Consider the following 22,617-nt stretch of genomic DNA (forward strand, 5'->3'; position numbering starts at 1 on the left):
TGGCTGTCCCTCTCCCCACCCTGCTTTTCTTTTGACAAGTTCCCTTTTAAAAACGCTTCACACTATGTTGCAAAGCCAGAAGTTAGAAGCTGGATTAATTTTTTTTTTAATTCGTTTTCCCTCCGCTTTAAAAGTTTTTACTCTAGAAAACGTAAACACTAGCTAATGCTTTATTTATCTAACACCCACACCAGCTTTAAGTGTTGGCCGGAAGCCTGAGTCCATACCTGTAGTAAGGGGAACTGCTGCCCTGGGTCCATTTGTGTATGCCTACAGAGGTGCTGGAAGTAGGGGTGCTGCTACACCCCCTGGCTTGAAGTGGTTTCCCTTTTATAGACAAGCTTTACAGTTTGGTGCAATGGCTCTCAGCACCCCCACTATTAAAAAAAAAAAAAAGGAAAAGGTTCCAGCCCCCGTATGCAGATGGAGCCTGGTATAAAGAGGGACCAGAAGCCCTAGGAACGCAGCGTTCGTGGTTTCAGGCTGGCGCTGGCTGAACGGGGATGGAAGGAGGCCAGGCCTGGCTGGGTCTGTGGGGCTGGAGCCAAGCGAAGGGAATGTTTTAAAAGCTTTGCCCCAAGGCCCAGCCTGCTGCTCGGGCCCTGACTGAAACCTGGCGGCTTTACAGCCCGCTGAGCACCCTTTGGGGTTAGAAATCCGTTTCCTTATCTAGCGCCAGGGATTTACATCCTCCCCCGCCCGGGGGCAGAGCTTCCCCGCCCCTGCCGGAGCGGAGGGCGGTGGCTGCTCGGCCCCAGGTGGCCCCGGCTCCGCCCTGCCCCGCGGGCTGCTTCCCGCTCGGAACTGGGCCGAAGGCGCCGGGGCCATGGGCGCGGGCTGGGGCTGCGCGCTGGGGCTGGGGCTGCTGCTGTGGGGGGCGGCGGCCGCTCCCCCGCTGTGCAACGTGAGCCTGGAGCAGGCCCCGCAGGAGCGCTGGCTGCCCGCCCTGCGGCACTTCGACCCGGCCTTCCTGCGGGCGGCCCTGGCCCGGGTCATCGAGTGAGTGAGTGAGTGAGCGAGCGGGGCGGGTAGCAGCGCCCCTTGGGGCGCCGCCCGGCCCCGCTGCTGGGCCCCCCACGGTCCCACACACCCAGCCCGGGGCGTGGCTCGGGGGGGTGTCTCTCCCCTTCCTCCCCCCCCCTCGTTTTTCCGAGGGCGTCCATCACCGTGGCGCCCGGCTGGTGGGCCCTGCCTCAGCAACGCTCTGCACAGCCCCACTCGGGGGGGGGGGGGGCATGGAGCCAGCAGAGCACCCTGAGGGTGCAGGGAGACTCCCCCCCAGCCCGAGTGCGGGCAACCAGCGTCGTCCCGCCTTCCTTTGCTCTCCACTCGCCTTCCCCACCCGCTTCTTTTGCCTGGTGTCTTGTCCAGGGGCTCTCAAACTGGGGGTCGGGACCCCTCAGGGGGTCACCAGGTTATTACCTGGGGAGGGGGGCGGTCGCCAGCTGTCAGCTGCCACCCCAAACCCCACTTTGCCTTCAGCATTTATAATGGTGTGAAATATATAAACAAGTGTTTTTAATTTATTGGGGGGGTCGCACTCAGAGGCTTGCTATGTGAAAGGGGTCACCAGTACAAAAGTCTGAGAACCCCGATCTTGTCCTTAGCAGATCTCCCCATGCCGGGACGGCCCCTGCTGGATGGTCCCGGAGCTGCTGCTTTGCTTGCAACCTGCCCTGGGGCTCTGCTGGCTGAGCAGCTGCCTTGGTAGCAGGCCTAGGGGCGGTGCAGAGGGGCCCTGGAAGGCCATGTTGCGAGTGGGTGATGATGGGCTGGGCCCATACTTTGCACACCCGGGAGGAAGGGGAGGTAGCTGGTTCTGGCCCATGGGCTGGGCGAGGATGCTCTGAGTGATGGTGGATTTTGCCAGCATCAAGCCCCAATACTCAGGCTTCATGTAAGTAGAGTGAATGTCACCCTAATAAATAGCAATTTTAAAACCCCCAATACCACAGTGATGGCAGGTTAGAAATGTATAAAATTAGGAGTTTGAGGGGACCTAATGGGAGAGGAAAAAGCATTGCACCCTGTAAACCCTTAAGCACATGCTTCCCTTCTCTTCCATGAATCCTGCTGAACGCCGCGGGATTACTTATGTGGATCAATGGCTGTGGGATCGAGGGATAAGATCGTGAGCCCTACAGGCAGTCTAGCACAAGTGTGGCTGCTAATTAATATTTGATAACGCAAAACAACTTTCTGTCTTGAGCTGAGCAGATGGGCAGTGAATCCAATAACTGCTTAATGTGTGAGGTGTAGATACTGTACATACCACTCTGACTGCTCACACCCATCTTCAAGGGAAAGATTAGCTGATATTTTGGATTTGTCTTTCAGTGAAAGTGTACCTAAGTGGGTCCATGCTGTCATTCGGCCAGTAGCAGAAGAACTGGAGTCTTTTATCCCTCAACCCTTTGCAGGAGAGATCCTGGGAATGTGCAAGGCACTGGGGATTAGTGTTGGAGATGGAATTCTCGTGAATTTGGCCTATGAATTTTCTGCGTAAGTATCTCACTTATCCTGGGAAATAAACTCAGAGTATTCCAATTTTAAGGCAGTGGAGCAGAGTGTCTTAATGCAAAATGGCTATAAAGTATAATTGATTGAAGATGATAAATCTCTGGTCTAATATATGAGATGGACTCAGACTGAATTTTGAGCGTATAAATCAATCGAGCAACATTAATGCTCTAATGGGGGGTGAGGTGTGCAGTGCAGTAATGTATATATTGAAACTAAGGCTGCCGAGTAATCGCAGTTAACTCACGTGATTAACTCAAAACAATCGTGATGAAAAAAATTAATCACGATTAATCGCACTGTTAAACAATAGAATACCAACTGAAATTTATTAAATATTTTGGATGTTTTTCTACATTTTCAAATATATCTATTTCGATTACAACACAATACAAAGTGTACAGTGCTCACTTTATGTTATTTTTTATTATAAATATTTGCACTGTAAAAATGATAAACAAAAGAAATAGTATTTTTCAATTCACCTTATACAAGTACTGTAGTGCAATCTCTTTATCATGAAAGTGCAACTTCCAAATGTAGGTTTTTTTGTTAACTGCACTCAGAAACAAAACAGTGTAAAACTTTAGAGCCTACAAGTCCATTCAGTCCTACTTCTTGTTCAGCCAATCACTAAGAGAAATAAGTTTGTTTACATTTACAGGAGATAATGCTGGCCACTTCTTCATTACAATGTCACGTGAAAGTGAGAACAGGCATTCACATGGCACTGTTGTAGCTGGCATCACAAGATATTTATGTGCCAGATGCGCTAAAGATTCATATGCATCTTCATGCTTCGGCCATCGTTCCAGAGGACATGCTTCCATGCTGATGATGCTTGTTAAAAAAAAAAAAAAAAATTAAATTTGTGACTGAACTCCTTGGGGGAGAATTGTATGCCTCTTGCTCTGTTTTACCCACATTCTGCCAGATATTTCATGTTATAGCTGTCTCGGATGATGACCTAGCACATGTTGTTCATTTTAAGAACACTTTCACTGCAAATTTGACAAAATGCAAAGAAAATACCAATCTGAAGTTTCTAAAGATAGCTACAGCACTCGACCCAAGATTTAAAAATCTGAGATGCTTTCCAAAATCTGAGAGTGACGAGGTGTAGAGCATGCTTTCAGAAATCTTAAAAGAGCAACACTCTGATGTGGAAGCTACAAAACCCAAACCACCAGAACAGATGCCACCAGCAGAAGGTTGATTTTCTGACTCATAATGATGAAAATGAACATGCATTGGTCTACACTGCTTTGGATGGTTATCAAGCAGAACCCGTCATCAGCATGAACGCATGTCCCCTGGAAGAGTGGTTGAAGCATGAAGGGATATATGAATCTTTAGTGCATCGTGCATGTAAATATCTTGTGACACTAGCTATAACAGTGCCATGCGAAGGCCAGTTCTCACTTTCCGGTGACATTGTCAACAAGAAGCAGGCAGCATTATCTTCTGCAAATGTAAACAAACTTGTTTGTCTGAGTGATTGGCTGAACAAGAAGTAGGAGTGATTGGACTTGTAGGTTCTATAGTTTTACCTTGTTTTATTTTTGAATGCATGTTTTTTTGTACATAATTCTACATTTGTAAGTTGCACTTTCATGATAAAGAAATTGCACTACAGTACTTGTATTAGGTGAATGGAAAAATACCATTTCTTTTGTTTTTTACAGAACAAATATTTGTAATCAAAAATAAAGTGAGCACTGTACGCTTTGTATTCTGTGTTGTAATTGAAATCAATATATTTGAAAATGTAGAAAACGTCCAAAAATATTTAAATAAATGGTATTCTATTATTATTAACAGCGCGATTAATGGCAATTAATTTTTTTAATCGCTTGACAGCCCTAATTGAAACTTCAAAGCAAACCGGCAGGGAGCATCCCTTCAAAAGCTCATTAGATCCTTAACAGCTAAAAAGTAAATTAGATTCGTTTAATCATTTAGGCTGTAGGATTTCACTCAAAAAGCAGAAGTAAGGAGGATTTGTTTGCTCTGAGAAAATGAGTTCTGTTTTTTGTTTTGTTTTATTTTTGAAAAGTTGTTTGTTAAGTATCACTTAGCTTCCACTTGGAAACCAGTACATTTGTGTTTAAAACTGTCATGTTAGCTGATTGTGTCTATAGCCGCAACTTACTTTTTGGCTTCGTCTACAGTGGGAAAATGAGGATAGTTCTCTTTCCTACTGTGAACGAAGCTTAAATGGGGGGAAAAAGTTAACTTGTGTTTATTTTCAGTCAGTTAGTTAGTGCATGAGGAAACAGAAACAGGTTGTTTGAGTTCACAGCACTGCAGAGCAATGTTTAATTTTAAAAAAAAATGACACTCAAATATTTCATCTGGAAAAATTCACTCTCCATGTTTGGTTTTGACCCCTTTTCATCACAGTAGCTGAATGTTGGGCTTACTCTAGGTGACACTGTCTCTTTGCAAGCATAACTATCTGATATGTAAAAAGAAAAGGAGTACTTGTGGCACCTTAGAGACTAACCAATTTATTTGAGCATAAGCTTTCGTGACCTACAGCTCACTTCATCAGATGCATAAAGTGGAAAGTACAGTGAGGAGATTGTACTCCTCACTGTACTTTCCAATCTCCTCACTGTACTTTCCACTTTATGCATCCGATGAAGTGAACTGTAGTTCACGAAAGCTTATGCTCAAATAAACTGGTTAGTCTCTGAGGTGCCACAAGTACTCCTTTTCTTTTTGCGAATACAGACTAACACGGCTGCTACTCTGAAACCTATCTGATATGTGCGGGGCCCCTGCTGTGAGGTAGTCAGTGCCTTCTGCTCACAATGAAGCCACTAAGAGTTGAGGATTCTCCGCAGGACACTGGATTGGGTCCTAAAACATATGCGAGGTGGTGATGAAATAGCAACAGAAATCTAATTTGTTGCTAATCGTTTCTATGATCTAAACATAATATATTTTACATGTAATCCTGTAAAAACAGCCTGGGTGCTGTGTTTGGAATCCTAGATTGCTGCATATTATGAAACGAGGGTGACATATTTTTTTCTTTATCAGTTTTCTTCCAGGATCCTAAGGCATCTATTCTCTTTTATGGAAACAGTCTGCCACTATTACCATAAGCAGTAGGTTATTACATAGAGGTGTGTGTACCTTATCTAGACAGGGAAAAATATTGCATTAACACATTCCTTCTAGTTCAGATCAAAGGTATCCTGAGTGTAATTGGGTGCAGTTCCACTGGAGTCCTTGGAGTTGCACTTGTTGAAAAAAGAGCTGAATATGGCTTTTAGAGTTTGGTATATGCTCCTTTGAGTGTGCCGTGATCTACAAGTGATGGTCAAATGTTCAGTAATCATTCAAGTGTTACTGCATGACTCGGATGCCACTCACAATGGATAACTTCTATATTTTTAACAGGAGATTTTTATTTTGTGATGTGTAAGTTGTTTCTTAATGCTAATAAAGGCCAGATAGCTCTGGTTAATTACTTTCTAGCTGAAGAGTTGTCTATTAAGAGTTAGACTGTAAGGTATGGTTTGCTATGAGAGAGCAGTATTAGAGTGAGACCGATTGCTATAATTAGGGTTCTATAACAATTTGCATTTAAACTCCTGGTTACTGGTTTAAGTTACTCATAACTTCTCTGAACTCTCACATTTTGGGTTAAAATCTGCCTGAATTGGAATTTATGTTTTGGGAAACTGAGCCAAAATTGTTTAGTTTTCAAGTAACGGGAGAGTGGAAAAAGTTATGCTTTCATCAGTATAAAAATGTTCTTAGTGGCTTTTTCTTTTTTTTTTAAGTTTAAATGCTGCAACAGCTGGTGTAAGGAAACTGAAGCTGAAATTTGGTGGGGATATCTCTCTCATTGAAGGAAAGTGTCTTAATGTTCTGATGAAAATTTATTTTGATTTTACCAAGTCTGAGCATTTAAAAATCACATTCTAAGTGCAGTGAGATTTTAACTAAGAAATGCTAAACGTATAACATGCACTGCTAAAGGTCATGCTACAAATGCTTGAGTGGCAAATTTAGCAATCCAGTAACAATGAGCTGTGAATGCCTCAATCGCTGTTAGAGCTGGTTGTGAAATTTTTGACTCAACTTTTTTGTCAGACAGTGCCAATTCATCAAAACTGAAATTGTTTGTGGGAAAGGGTTGGTTTCAACAGATTTCTTGTCTCTCTCAGTTTTTGGGAAGTTTTGAAATTGTCGAAGTGTCCTGTTTTGAAACATTTGAAATGAAAAATTTCCATTTTTCTGTTTAAAATGACTTTTCATTTAGAAATTTAAGTTAATTATAGTTTAAAATATAAAACATTAAAGGGTTGAAATCAAAACAAAGCATTTTGATTGACCTAAACTGATTTATTTAAATTTTTTTTTGGACTGTCAGTTTGCAAAAACTTTTGAGACTTCAACTTTTTGTCCCTATTTGGGATGGGAAAATTTTTCAAAATCTTGAAAATTTTCCCAAGACAGGAAAAACATTTCCCACTCAGCTCTATTCACTATGTCTTGTAAGACAAAAAACTGCGCAACTCCTGGGACTCACTTCCATGGACCTCATGATGAGTAGGCTAGGGCATTGCAGAGATGTTAAGTTGCACAGTTAAGCACTCAGGTCAGGAGCAGTCAGTGTTAAGAGGCTGCATGTGTAATTTGAACGCCTCTCTTGTGTACATACATCATAATACAGTCTTTCATTACATGATTACATCCTGTTTCTTAAATAATATACATTTTTTCTACAACCATAAGTACACATAATTTTTTAAATTCTGATATATTTTTATCATTTTCATTGTCAATAATTCAGTATCTTTTTTGATTTTTGCCTTTAGAGAGTTGAGAACCAATATATAAAGCATGCATTTTAATATTGGGCCCAATCCTGCTATATTAAGGGTAATTATTGTTTTAGTCAAGGGAGAAGAGAGAGACCTAGCTAAGTTAATTCTTTTTAACTTGACCCTGGGCTTGTCAAGGTAAATGTAGATATATCATTTATTTTATGGCATAATTTTAGATTTTTTGTATCCAAAGAAACTGCTGAACTTGTTGATAATTTGCCGCGGGCTGGGGATTGGTACCTTTAAGGTTAGTGAATGAAAGCAGCATGTTACCTGCTTGAAAAGGTATTTTTATGATTGGAGGAAACTGAGATGCCTACGTACCAAGAGTAGCACCTGACCTTTATAGCTAGGAATTATAGTGCTGGGTTATAATTGTGTTTGTCCTATAAATAACTTTCATGGACTCTTTTCAGAGTAGCAGCTGTGTTAATCTGTATTCGCAAAAAGAAAAGGAGTACTAGTGGCACCTTAGAGACTAACCAATTTATTTGATCATAAGCTTTCGTGAGCTACAGCATCCGATGAAGTGAGCTGTAGCTCACGAAAGCTTATGCTCAAATAAATTGGTTAGTCTCTAAGGTGCCACTAGTACTCCTTTTCTTTTCGTGGACTCTGTTGGTCTGTCAGACAAAGAGTAGCACATAGTACTATAGGATAATATAGATGTGTATCTAAGTCAGTAAAAACAATTGGATGGCAATATGTACAGTATAGAAATGGTATATAATTAAAGATGGCAGTGCAATACATATGCTGAAAGGGGCGGAGAGAAGGTTGCAAACGCAACTTTTACTGTCACAGATGAGTGTTTACATTGCTTTGTGGTCTCCACATGTGGTTTTTTAAACTGTAGCTGTTTAACATTTGTATATGCAACGCCATAAGTGCTAATGGCATTTTACAGAGAAAATAAAATAAAGGTTCAGTCACGGCCGTAAGAAATTTCCTGAAAAATTATTCAATATTGAAAAAATCTCTGTGTTTTGGGGTTTTTTAGATAGTTCCCTTCTGCTTTTGTTTTCCAAGGTTCTGTACCAGTATTGTTGCTCAAGATTCCAAGGGAAAGATTTACCATGGTCGGAACATGGACTATGCTTTCGGAGATATTTTACGCAAGACGACAATTGACGTGCAGTTTGTGCAAAATGGGCAGGTATGGTCTGTTTTTGGCACGGGTTGATGCTGTTTTCTGAGAATGGCACACAGGTCTGCATATCTTTAAGCAGCTGGACTTAGTGGATTGAATAACAAATCCACAGAGGAGTGCAAGAAAATGACTAATAGAATATTTGCTATTTAGAGTGCTTCGCCATCTGTCCAGATTTATATAACAGAGCTTTGTTTATCATTGTAGTATCTGAGCACCCCAGCCTCTCTCTCTGGGGCTACGGCGTAACTGCATTTGAGTTATTCATTTTTGGGCACCACAATATCAGACAGAAATTGAAAAACCGGACAGAATTCATACTAAAACAAAATTGACCTGGGGCCAGCAGAGACCTACTTACAAGGAAATATTGAAAGGGCAAAATATGTATAGGATAGTGAAGGGAGAACACAAGTTTACAAATATTAGAATGGTGAAAACTCCAAGAATGGAGAGGAATTATTTAAGGTGGTACGTAGGGGTATAACAAGAGTTTAATGGAAGGAAGTTAAGAAAAGGGGAACTCAGACTGAGTTTGAGAAAAATCTTCTTGATTGTGCGATGTATTTGGCTGGAGAATAGTCTCCCAAGGAGACCAAATGCAGAGCACATTTAAAACATGATCAAAATATTTGAACACATGCAGTAGAGTTCAGTTTTGGTGAGGAGAGGGATTGGAGAGCCTAACAGGTAATTTTCATCTCTGATTTCTCTGATTCCTCCCTTTCAGCACTGTCTTTTCCTTTTTAAGAATCTTATTGCATGGCTGTCAGTCTGACAACTTCTGCAAATATTATATGCGCTGACCAATGTGTGTGTTTTAGTTTTTAATATTTTAAATGATGTATTTGCTGTTGCAGTCTCCTCATATCTGTCTATCTTAGAAATGGAGGATTCTGCCTCACAGTCAGACACTCGCTAACTTGAACAACATTTTAATAGCAGTTGGGTTATCCTTAGCAATGAAATGCAATGGAATTTAATCTTCGCTTTTTTTATCTCTAGTTTCCTTCTTCAATCATGATGCAGATATTTGAATGTCATAATGTTATTGCGTTAACTTTTTCAAATGACATATGGTGGAATCCAGTTATTTCTTCACTGGAAATCCACAGGTAAAATGTAAGAATCTGTTCTGGAACATTGTATTAAAAACCTGTCTGTCCCATAACTGTAGAATGGTGTACATTTTCTGATTTCAGGTAGCGTATAAGGGTACCACATTTATGGGCTATGTGGGCTTATGGACCGGACAGAGTCCACACAAGTTTACAATCTCTGGTGATGAACGAGGTAAGTCAAGCTCACAACCATAGCACTGTCATACCAAAACATTTCACTAGTTTAACTTCTTAGTTGTAAACGATGTAGTAGAACATCGTTCTAAGGCACTTTTGTCTAAGTGAGGTTGGAGCTATCACCTTATGCCTGACAACTCTCCTACGTTAGATGGGACTTACTGCAGTTCAGCTGCTTTTATCCTTGTCCGACTCTTCTGTCAGAGTCTCCCTCAAACATGCTGGCCACTGAAGTGGGGTAGAGCACAACTTTCTGGCCTCCTGCATACATAAGCACCTGTGGTCACCCCGAAGAGGAGAGATGTTTGGATGTCTACATGGCAGCATTTGAACTTCAAACAGCAGAAGCAGGAGATGGGGGAATTCTGGGGAGGCAGCAGGAGGAGAATTTGTGGCCCTTTGAGGAGACACCACTGAGGAAGGGAGACATGGGGCTGAGAGAAAGAGACCATCTTGTGCAGGGAGTCAAAAGCCTGGATCCCCTGGCCTGTTCCAGTATGGTAGGGCCCATGCATACAGGGGAAAAGAGGAGAAGAGAGGCAGTTGGATCTGCAGCGTGGGAAAAGAAGGGTTGAAGAAGTGGTTGGAGACAGTGGATTAAGGGATGAGGGAAGACTGAGAGGCAGTGCAGACCCACTTGAAGGGTCATTGGAGAGAGAAGGGACAACTGATGACAATGGAAAAGCATTTGAGAGCAATGAAGGCAGAGGTGGCAATGTCCCTTTAAGCTAGAGGCCAGTCTCTCTCCCTTGGGAACCTGAGTTTAGATTGAAAGATGGAGAGGCATGTATAGAACGGTCAGACCTTGGATCCCAGTTTTTGAAAGAAGCAAACCAATGTTTAATGAGGGGGAGGCAAAAGGAGAATTAAGCATTGTAAATATTAGAGATGGGTCTGAGCCCCAGAGTTGAGAGGTAGTTCGATGTGGGTCAAGTAAGGGCACCCTTGTCCACCAGGCACTGGACTGAGATGATGATCTTGCTTCATATACTCTTATATGATAAGGATGTATGACCTTGGTCTCTACAAAGAACAATAGCACCAACAGCAGCATGTGGGGAGCGTTTATTGCTGTTGTGCAGAATGACAACTGCCGCTGGCTTGCTTTTTTACCTACCACTGAACCATTGAGAAAAAATTGAGGGAAGGGGTCATGAGACTAGAGGAGGTGATGGCTCTACATTAACCTAAAAGTTATTTAAGTGACAAGAAGGATTCTTCCTGTGGACTTTCTCATTTGTGTTTCTGGCCCGTGGATAATTTTAACCATGAATGTCAGTTTCTGTTCTGTTTTCTTCAGCCAAAGAGTTTTCTTCAGCCAAAGAGTCATCAGTACTTTTTTAGCTGTGCTCCAGATTTCTGTCCAGTACTTTTCATTCTTTGTAGAATTAAAATACAATAAATTATACAGGGAACATAAAAGTAGGAATGTTTCCCCTAGAAGCTGTTAACAGTTTAGGCGTGGCTGGCTGAATTGTGACAGTGTCCATAATGTGTGTTACAAGACTCTGCCCTCTGTTACACTAACCTCAGCCTTTCTCTTGCCCAGTATTCTGCTATGAAGAAATAATGTTTATAAATGGAAAAGTCAGTGAGTCACCAACTGTAATGGGAAAGGAACGTGGGGACTTTACGACTGAAATTGTTAGTGTTGGTCTTTCCTGAGAGGTGTTGAGTACTTCTTGTGACAGTGCCCCTTAAAGTCACTTGATATTGAGTCTCCTACAGTGATTTTACTTTTGGGTTTTTGGTATAGGTAAAGTGAGAAAAGACTAGTTGTCCCAAACTCTGTTGCAGTGTTGGTCCCTGACTCAGTGGCTGTCGCATTATAGCTACTTGGTGGGTCATTCTCCACCCAAAAGTTGCTGCAGCTGATGCTGAAGTTGGTAATCAGTGGCTGCCACTTTGATTCCCAATAGCAGCATGGCTAGAGAATTTATTGTACTGTACTTTGTTGGTGAGGAAGAGGATTATAGAGATCGAAAACGGAGCTTGAGAGGAGAAGTGAAAGATGGTAAGATGGGGAGAGATGATGAAGATACACAGTATAGGTATTGGTTGGCAGCAGGAATTGCCTGCATGTATAATAGCACTTCCCCTTTCTTTTTTCAGATAAGGGAAGATGGTGGGAGAATGCAATAGCTGCTTTCCTGAGTCGAAACATCCCAGTCAGCTGGCTTGTCAGGGATGTACGTATGCAAAGTGTTCTATCTTCTTTATCTTAGTCACATACCACTAGCTGTTTGAAGATGCAAAGTATAATAAGAACTTTGTCGTTCCATTTTTCATTTGCGTTGAAAATTACATAGATACCCTGGCAAGTATATGACCTGTATAGGAGCGTATTGTATTGGCTGAGAGTTTTTGAGCTCTAAACTGTCCGAAGGCAGGAAATAGAGGCCCTTTCAGTTCTGCAGGGGTTTCTTGCCAAGTAGCTTGAATTTATCACTCAATAACATTTAAGTTTCTGTGAAAAGACGCCCGTCCCACAGAACAGGAAGTATTTTAAAGGACCAGGTGGCTACAAAGTAGTGTAAATGCATAATAGCTGCACTGTTAGCTAGACATACAGGTGGGTATGCGATAGGGAAGGTATTTTACCCCACTCTGAACTCTAGGGTACAGATGTGGGGACCTTCATGAAAAAACCTCTAAACTTATTTTTACCAGCTTAGGTTAAAACTTCCCCAAGGTACAAACTATTTTACCTTTTGCCCTTGGCCTTTTTTGCTGCCACCACCAAGTGTCTAACAAATATATATAACAGGGAAAGAGCCCACTTGGAAACGTCTTTCTCCACAAAATCCTCCCAAACCCTACACCCCCTTTCCTGGGGAAGGCTTGATAAAAATCCTCACCAATTTGCATTGGTGAACACAGACCCAAACCCTTGGATCTCAAGAATAATGAAAAAAGCAATCAGGTTCTTAAAAGAAGAATTTTAATAGAAGAAAAAGTGTAAGAATCACCTCTGTAAAATCAGGATGGTAAATACCTTACAGGGTAATCAGATTCGAAACATAGAGAATCCCTCTAGGCAAAATCTTAAGTTACAAAAAGACACACAACCAGGAATATACATTCCATTCAGCACAACTTATTTTATCAGCCATTTAAATAAAACAGAATCTAACGCATATCTAACTAGATTGCTTATTAGCCCTTTACAGGAGTTCTGACCTGCATTCCTGCTCTGGTCCCGGCAAAAACAACACACAGACAAAGAGAACCTTTGTTTCTCCCCCACTCCAACTTGGAAAGTATCTTGTCTCCTCATTGGTCCTTTTGGTCAGGTGCCAGCGAGGTTAACCTAGCTTCTTAACCCTTTACAGGTGAAAGGGTTTTTCTTCTGGCCAGGAGGAATTTTAAATGTGTTTACCCTTCCCTTTATATTTATGACATAGCTGCACTCTTAGCTAGACATACAGGTGAGTATGTGATAGGGAAGGTATTTTACACTATTTGCAAATATAGTTGCATATTTAGGCTATTGCTTCAGCAAGTATTCAGCTTCACAGTGAGAAGTACACAGGCACTTAAACTCTGGCTAAGATTATGGTTTAATGGAATCCCACATGGTTCATACATATATGCGATGTGCTGGGTAGTTGGCGAGATAAAACTGCGCTGCTTCTCAGTGTCATGAATTACAACAAACAAGATGCTTTGGTTTCCAAGTAAAATAAACGGTATGTTCCACTGCGGAGCAGGTGTGTGGTGTCTGAAAGCAGCACTGTAGTTGGCAGTTTTGATAAATCTATCACAAAGGGTCTGTCTACTCTGCAATTAGAGGTGCGACTACAGCGCATGTAGACACACCTGAGCTGGCTTTGATCTAGGTAGATCAGATAACAAAAGCCGTGAAGCCACGGTGGCATAGGCGGTACAAGCTCTTTTGGGTCCTTGGGTCTGTACTTCAGCAGGTAGCCTGTGCTGCCATGTCTTCACTGATATTGAGTTAGCTAGATGAGAGCTAGTCTGAATCTTCTTGAGAAGATTCAACTCCCATCTCAAACTCAGAAGAATCTGAATGAACACTTCTGCAGAAGCTAGTTAGTTGTTGCAGGGATTCAATTTAAAATAACCACCTCCTTATCCAATGTTTTGCCTTCAGCAATATGTATGTACTGAAACAATTAGTGTAACAGTTTTTAATTGTAAAGCCAAATGCCTTTTGCCAGAATATCTCAAAACGAAGACATTGAAAAATAATACACACCTGTTGAGGCATCGAAGTGGCGTTGTGGGATCTTATATTTGATTAATTTGGTGAAACTCCAAAGGGGAGAGATTAAATTTTCAAGGAGGGAGTCGTTATGTGTAACACTGGGTGTTTGTTGAAAGTTCGTGAGTATACTAGAACAAAGAGGAGTCCTTGTGGCACCTTGGAGACTAACACATTTATTTGGGCATAAGCTTTCGTGGGCTAGAACCCACTTCATCAGATGCATGGAGTGGAAAATATAGGAGCAGGTATAAATACATGAAAAGATGGGGAGTTGCCTTACCAAGTGTGAGGTCAGTCTAACGAGACAATTCAATTAACAGTAGGCTACCAAGGAAGGAAAAATAACTTTTGAAGTGGTAATGAGAGTGGCCCATTTCAAACAGTTGACAAGAAGGTATGAGCAACAGTAGGGGGAAATTAGTATGGGGGAAATTAGGTTTAGGTTTTGTAATGACCCAACCACTCCCAGTCTTTATTCAGGCCTAATGTGATGGTGTCCAATTTGCAAATTAATTCAAGTTCTGCAGTTTCACGTTGCAGTCTGGTTTTGAAGTTTTGTCAACTGTTTGAAATGGACCACTCTCATTACCACTTCAAATGTTATTTTTCCTCCCTTGGTATCCTACTGTTAATTGAATTGTCTCGTTAGACTGACCTCACACTTGGTAAGACAACTCCCATTTTTTCATGTATTTATACCTGCTCCTGTATTTTCCACTCCATGCATCTGGTGAAGTGGGTTCTAGCCCACGAAAGCTTATGCCCAAATAAATTTGTTAGTCTCTAAGGTGCCACAAGGACTCCTCGTTCTTTTTGCTGATACAGACTAACACAGCTGCCACTCTGAAACCTGAGTATACTAGATTTCCTGAATTGCAGAGTTCTCCCTATAGCTGATTATTGAACCCCCAATAGTAATAATTTTTTTGAAATGCCAGGTACATCTTGTCCAAAAGCTAAAGAAAATTAACTATCTGTAACCAAACTCCATCTTGCCATGTTATGTGGAATGAAGATAGAAATGTACAGAGGGCTGCATAGGAAGTATGTGCACGAAGCTCTAAGCAATTATTAGGATTTCAGTGCACAGATCCCAGGCTACCTAAGGGAACCAAACAAGTGACTTTGAACAAGGTGATGAAAGGAGAGCACTTACACATTGTGACACACAAATCCAACCTCCTGCTTCTTTCCTGTTTGGCTCTCATTCACACACCTGATACTAGTTCAGCACATCTGAAATGAATTTGCAGGTGCTGTCTAGACAATGGTAGTGACCTTTGTACCATACGCACCATATGTTTCTTGCATAACTGCAGTGGAATAATGAGCAAACATTGAGACAGCTGTATATGAGGAAAAAAAACCAAACCTTTGGTTACCGAGAGCTTGACATTGCTAAACATTTAATTTCTTCATGTACCTTGTTATACAAGGTGCCTGCTGTCTCATTTGTTTGTTTTTATTTCACAAGCCCTGTTTTCTTTTAATTCCTGCACTGTGTTAATTTGTTAGGGTCAGTTTTTAAGGGAGTATTTCCTACAGCCCTAATCTTGCAAACACTTCAGCATGTGCATAGTTTTACACTTATGAGTGACTCCATTGACATCAATGGGACTAGCCATGTGCATGAAGTTACGTGTATAAGTTTGCAGGAGTAAATAACTAAATAACTCATTTGCATTTTTATCTCCCCACTGCCACCAATATTCACATAAACCAAAGTTAAAACCAAGGCCTGGAGAAGCCTATTTTCTTTCATCCCATAATTTAGGGCTCAGTCCTGCAAAGTGCTTCAGTAGAAATTGACAACATGCTCAGGTCCTTTACTTTTCATCATTGATGCTCTCTGGCTACTTTCTATATTTTACTCAGTTCAGATGGTGAAACCAGAGTACTCAATTCCCAGTCATTGTCCCTTCCTGGTTCTTATGCCGAATGGTGGAAGTCGGGTTGGACAGCTATTTTCATGGAATTTTTAAAAATGTCACTTACTAGCTGTGGGGAAAAATGTGTGTTCACCAAACCTGGACCTACCTGACAATCGTGTGCTTGGGCTGGGATATTCAAAGGAGCCTAAGGGAGTTAACTACCCAAGTCCCATTGAAAGTCAGCTGGGAGCAGGGGCCTAATTTTCTTAGGCTCCTTTAAAAATCCCAGTCTTGGGGTTGTTTTTCTCTTTTTTGTTTTCCTCATTCTTCCTAATGGGCCTGATGAGTTGAAAGGAACGACTCTTGGCATTAACTTTTCACTAGTGGGAGGATGTGGTTTACAATTTGGGTTTATATATGGTTCCAGTCCTGCCCACATTTAGATGCGTGCTTAAGTTCAAGCACATTGCCTAGTTTTCTTGGCTTCAGTGGGCCTGCTTAGAGTGCATACATTGATTGCAAGATCAGAGCCTAAATGAGAAACCATTCCCATACTACACAGATACCCACTCTACTGATCACTAAGCCAAAACTGACTTTTCCATAAAATGCAGCCTTCGCTGGAGCCAAGAGCCTCCCAGCTCTGAGCTGTCTTGATGCAGTGCCTTGGCAGGCTGTGCAGTATTGATTCCCAGTGATTTTGGTTTTGCGTTAGACCCTGAGCAAAGCTGCAGACTTTCAAGCTGCCGTTCTCAAACTGGCTGCGACCCCGATCATTGCGGACGTTTACTACATCGTAGCAGGAACGTCGCCCAAAGAGGGCGTGGTCATCACAAGGAATAGAAGGGGGCCGGCAGACATCTGGCCTCTTGAGCCCACAGCTGGAGCGTAAGTGGCCACAAATGTTGCTTTGTTTCACCTTTGTGAGCTGCTATTGGGAAGAGTGTTCAATAGACCCAAGACGCGGTGGGAGGGCAGCATCTTGTGGTCTGCAGTGTCGACTATGGTTGAGCCAGGAGATGCTTTCGCTAATGTCTCTGAATGGAGCTCCATCCAGCCCTCCTCAGCCAGGGAAGCCACTTTCGGACAGGGCAGGGGCAGTCCTCTGAGAACCGGGGGGAGAAAAGGGACATGTGGATTGTTTTTTCTTTACCGAGGACAATACACACAATTGAGATTATATAAGCCTGCGACAAGAAGTACAATTCAGTTACTGGTACAGATATGAATGCTATCCAATTGCTGAGCCGCTTCGCTGGCAATAATATGCTAGTCTGCATGTGTGTAGGAGATTCAGGGATGTTTCGAATTCATGTGTGTCACTGATGTACAGCTCAATTTACAAGTAACAGGATGTTTTTCTGACTGTTAGCCTTGCACACTCACTTTGGGATCTGAAAGTTATGCTGGATTCTTTCCTCCTTTTGTATCATCCTTTTGGTAATAAAAGATTTGCATGCTAAACTGGGCCATCTATGACCTATCTGCAACCCTACTAGGTTCAGATATTACTATTGGGTAAATAATTTGTCGTCGTAACTAGAATTTAGCAGACAATTTAGTTGATGCACAAGATGAATCCAGCTGATTCTCTGTTAGTAATGCTGGCTTTGCAGGGCTAACAGAAGTAAAAAGCATTTTAAAAAACCTTACCTTTTTCACTAAAGTAAAACAAACAAACATGCCAAAAAAACCTCATGTCTGTTTTTATTAGCCACCTGTGCAACTGGGTGAAATTACACTTGCTTTTTTGGTTTGTTTTGTGGTGTAGGTGGTTCCGTGTGGAAACAAATTATGACCACTGGGTAGCTACTCCTCCATTTGATAAACGAAGGTGAGTTTGAGTAGGAGTTGTGACCCCGGACGCCGTTTTTGTATTTAAGAGGTGACACAGGCTTTTTGGGTGCTTTCCTGGGCAGCTTCATGTGCTGAGCAGGCAGCCACTTCAGCTCCTGCAGCCTCACTCAGAAGAGACTAGACCAGGTAAGGAGCGATACTGCCTGGTTCCAGTGCTCTTTGGCTGGAAGCACAGTGGTTACAGGGTGACGACTCTCTAACATGAGGCAGAAGAAAATCCTGGGAAGGGAAAGATGCTTGGTGTTGGTGTCCCAGTAGAAGACAGAATTTAACCCTAACCATAGTGTTCAGGCCTCACAATGACAGGCTGTTTGGAGGCATTGTTAAAAGCCTCAGCAACGTTTTTAGTTGATTTGGCTGTTTGTTGCAAGGGGGCAAAGTGTGTTGGCAGATTGGCTGCAGTTCTGTAGCTATATCCTCTAATGGTAATGCCTCTCATTCAATTATGGTCAATTGGATTCAGCTCATACCATCTTTTAGTGTAATTAAGCCCCAAGCATATGTTTTGATGTGGGTTGATCTGGTGGCCAACATTTCTCATTCAGGCTGCATAACGTTTTCTATGACCGTTATTTTTGTTGAGTGACATTGCATCCTTTCCTTGCAGAACTGCAGCCATTAAAGCTCTCAATGCCACTGGATGGGAGAATATTAATTTTGAGACCCTCTTTCAGGTATTTCTTTTAAATTTTGCATCATGATATCTGGATGTTGACTAAAAATTCTGCTGTTTGGAGAGAAGGTTAGAACAGCGATTAAGGAATGTGATGGTTTTTAGTGAGGATTTGGAAAATTACACAGGCATTTCATGGCTAAGGATATACAGCAAAGGGCTCATGTTTGCTCATTTGAGTGGCGATTGTCGTCAAGGGTCACTTGAACTGCGCTCTAGTGATGGAGAACTGAGCCAGGCTGTGCTGCTGATTCAGTGTATGACCTTGGGCAAGTCACTTAAGCCCAAATTTTCCAGTGTCTGTGAATTGTGGGTGACTCAATTTTGGAGCGCCCAAGTTGAGAATCCTGGGGTTTAATTTTCAGCCCCCATTGGCTTCAGCTGATACTGTGGGTGCTCAGCTTCTCTGAAAATTAGGCTACAGTGGTCTCAAACTGAGCATCCAGAATTAATTGGGCAGCCTTGATTCTTGTGTGGGGTTTTTAGGCAGTAATTCAGATATGGTAGACTTTCAGAAGCACATTAGGGAATTAAAAGTACAAGTTCCACTGATTTCTACCCATTATATACTATAATTGTAGTGGTTCCTTTTAGGATGCTATGAACTATTACTTTTAAATGAGGAACATGTGTAACATAGCTGTGTTCTGACTGCTCAGACAGGAGCATGTGAGGAACGCAGGTTGACTGTGTCACCAGCATTATTAGATGATTTCTTTGGAACAAGCACAGGTATAAATACTGCAGACACTTAGAGAGAGGGGTAGAAGGTTGATACAGGTTCCTCTTAAATGCAGGAACTTGACAAAACTTTGTGCATTTGCAAAGCTTTTTTGTTTAAAAATGTTCTATAAAGTGCTCTGATTTTTAAAAATGGATAGGGTAACCTTTGATCTTGCATTATCCATCTTAAATAATTGTATCCGACTGTTTCTAAATAGTCTTAAACATTTCTTTTAATCTGACAAAATGACAAGCTCTTTAATTTTTTTGAATAGGTATTATCAGTGAGGCCGGTCTTAAACAAGTAAGTATCATGTTTAGAAACATAGATCAATGCCCATTGCCACACCAGGGCAGTTTATATTTAATTTCGATTTAGATTATCAGAAGATTTTCCTTTAACTATGCAAAATATCCCATGATTTTCCCCAGCCATAAACACTGCTCCTGTGCTCAGTGCTTTTCAGTGTTTGCCCTCACTTGGGTTTCTGACTTCTTTGTCAGTCACTCACTGTCCAGTGAAAGACCCATAGTTCATAAGGCTCAGTCCTCGTGTGTGTGGAGTCTACACTTCACAATAATATGCAACAATGAAGCAAATTGATACTCAGACCAGCCACTCTTCCGCTGAGTGATGCATCTTGCTCCTGATATGTTGAACGTTCATTTTCCACTTAGTTTTTGTTGCAACTCTTGCCTTTGTTAATCAGTGTTAGTAAATTTGCTTTGAAGAGGAAAAAATAATACATGCATACCGTAGCTACTGAGTGTAGTTTTACAAGCTACTGCATGCCTAACCAGTGCTGAGTTCTTTCACTTGCTTCATAATGGCTCTATGTTTTACAAAAATTTGCATCACCCCTTCTTCCTGTTGTCCTGTTTTATTTTTATACGTAGCTCAGTATCTTCACAGCTTCCCTCAATCACGCAAAGAGCTCTGGAATTGGTTCTTCAGGGTCAGCAACAAGGATTTAATCCCTTATATATTGTGCTTATACTCTTCTTCACAATTTGAATTCTGTCACTGTAACAATTGAGATCAATACTATTAATATTCTAGTAAACTGATCAAATAGATGCAGACTCGCAATTTAGGGCATATTTTCTGCTGGGTAAAATTCCCTTGATCTCTATAGAGCTGTGCCATTTTGCACCAGGAGAGAATTTGGCTGTCAGCGTTACCAAACTCTTCCGGATATTTCAACACCCAGTGCCTTTTGATTGTTTTGATTTGGACAAGTAGAATGTTTCTTTCTAGTAAGATTGATTCTATTGCTTTGCTGTTGTTACCCGTATCTTCCTGGATTTGAGATGGTATTTTAAGCACACAGTATATCTTTTTTTCCCCCTTTTCCCCCAGTTACACAATATATACCACGGTAATGAGTGCTGCAGTCCCAGACAAGTACATGACACGGATCAGAACCTGGGAGTGAACATGTGTAAGTAACATATTGGTGCTGATAGTTGTTTTCAATGAATATGAGCTCTCAGTGGTACCTATGGATGGGATTTCCTGTCCTGTTGAGGTGAGGGAACTTAGCACCTGATTCCCTTAGGCTGAGATTTTCATAAGAGCCCAGCTCCCATTGAAGTTCAGTGGCCTGCTCTTCCAGTCCTGGGTTGGGCCTAAAAATCACACTTAATTTTATGAAGCTTTTAATGATGCAGTTTAAATGTCCAGCAGGGACTAGAGGTACAGTCCTATAAAACAGTGGTTTTCAAACTTTTTCTGGTGACCCAGTTGAAGAAAATTGTTGATGCCCATGACACAATGGAGCTGGGGATGAGAGATTTGGGGTGTGGGAGGGGCTCAGGGCTGGGGCAGAAGGTTGAGGTGAGGGCTGTGGGGTGGGTCCGGGAAAGAGGGAGTTTCAAGCTGTGGGAGGGGCTCTGGGCTGGGGCAGGGGGTTGGGGTGTGGGAGAGGCTCTGGGCTGGGGTTGCAGGCTCTGGAGTAGGGCTGGGGATGAGGGGTTTGGGGTGCAGGAGGGGAATCCGGGTTGGGGGCAGGCTCAGGGCTGCGGCAGGGGGTTGGAGTGCAGGAGGGGGTCTGGGCTGGGGATGCAGGCCCTGGGGTGGGGCCGGGGATGAGGGGTTTGGGGTGCAGGGATGTTTGCTGCTTCCCGCAACTCCCATTGGCCGGGAACGTGAACCGTGGCCACTGGGAGCTGCAGGCAGCCATGCAAATGTAAACAAACTGTCTTGTGGCTCTCCTGCGGATTACCCTGACGGGCCGCAGGTTGCCCGCCGCTGCACTATACGGTAAATTTTCCTTGATGGTCCAATTTTGCTGTAATTTGAATGACTTTGGGTGTCTCATATGTCAATTAAACTACAAATCACTTCAGTTGTTCATTTCCCTCCCGCCCCCAAGAAACAGCATGTGCATGTACAGGGGGGTGGCAATTGCAGTCTAAATTAGATATTTGTACTTTGACCTTCTAAAATTACAAAGCAAAGAAATTTTGTGACTGCTGCTGCTGCACTGCCATTCCTGGAAGAGAGGAGAATTCCTTCAGGGCCAAATCCTGATGCTGCTGATGTCAGTGGGAGTTTGGCTGTTGACTTTAGTTGGACATGGATTTGACTCGAGGGTTAGCAGTGGTCATGTTGAGCTTTTGAGATAGCAGGGTTTATTTTTTTTCTGTTGGAGAATTTAAAGTGTTTGCTTTATTTCTCTGATCTGTGCGGATCCATGCTCAATTCTTTCTTTCTCTCTCTCTCTTAACAGACAAAAGGGGGAAAAGCTGAAGCTTTCCAAGTCCAGCATTACGTTTAAACTAAATTAATGCATTGTAGTTGTTTTGTTGAAAACAATTCCATGAACATTTCAGGTAAAGCTGACTTGCAAGATTCTGATTTTGTTCATGTTCTGAAATGAAGGTTTTACTAATTACGTTGGCTTTCTAGCAGATTTTTAAAAGAGAGGGAAATGATTTTCACTCGTGTTTCTGGAATGCAGTGTGCACTTTAAATGAATGTACTGATGCGTTTATTAATAATAAAAAGTCTCTATTTTTGCTTGGCTGGTAAGAAAATACTGAAATAAAAATATTCAGCAGGCCCTCTGGCTTGTGTAGGGCTATTTTGTTGTTGTTCTTTCATCTGACATGTAAGGGGCCTGTGATCCACATCCATAGTGGAAGCCCTATAGTCCTCTCTTTAGCACCACCCCTGAGTAAAATGAGCTGAGATCTGGATCAATCCCTAGGCAGGTTGGAATGGGCTGTGAGAAGTCTGCAGGCACTGCTACAGCATCAGGGTTACAGCAGCCCTTCAAATTGCTGCTCCTCCATGGAACTGTGTTTGGTTAACGGATAGGCCTGTGTTCTTACCAGCACACAGGGGCCTGGATCCCCAGTGCGGGCTCCCTGCAATACTCCTCCCATGGGACCCTGGAACCAGACTGGTTCTCCTGTGTTCCAGCATTTCCTTGGCCCTTAGTTGGA

At 42.3% G+C, this 22,617-nt stretch overlaps 1 protein-coding gene across 2 annotated transcripts; it reads left to right on the forward strand.

Annotated features, from left to right (window-relative positions):
* The first annotated feature begins 738 nt into the window (after nucleotides 1–738).
* NAAA (N-acylethanolamine acid amidase) lies at nucleotides 739–22,253 on the forward strand. 2 transcript variants are annotated; one of them, XM_037896714.2, is made up of 11 exons: nucleotides 739–999; nucleotides 2,338–2,502; nucleotides 8,397–8,523; nucleotides 9,720–9,810; nucleotides 11,928–12,004; nucleotides 16,630–16,802; nucleotides 17,686–17,748; nucleotides 18,379–18,445; nucleotides 19,443–19,471; nucleotides 20,528–20,609; nucleotides 21,900–22,253. In XM_037896714.2, the coding sequence occupies exons 1-10, from the start codon at nucleotides 827–829 to the stop codon at nucleotides 20,601–20,603; spliced, it is 1,041 nt and encodes a 346-aa protein (XP_037752642.1). In that variant the 5' UTR covers nucleotides 739–826; the 3' UTR covers nucleotides 20,604–20,609; nucleotides 21,900–22,253. The 2 variants fall into 2 exon arrangements, with proteins under 2 accessions (XP_037752642.1, XP_027684613.2); XM_027828812.3 differs by lacking the exon at nucleotides 739–999 and adding an exon at nucleotides 1,839–1,897.
* Nucleotides 22,254–22,617: the final 364 nt, after the last annotated feature.

Source organism: Chelonia mydas, chromosome 4 (assembly GCF_015237465.2).
Source record: "Chelonia mydas isolate rCheMyd1 chromosome 4, rCheMyd1.pri.v2, whole genome shotgun sequence".
Taxonomy (NCBI): Eukaryota; Metazoa; Chordata; order Testudines; family Cheloniidae; genus Chelonia; species Chelonia mydas.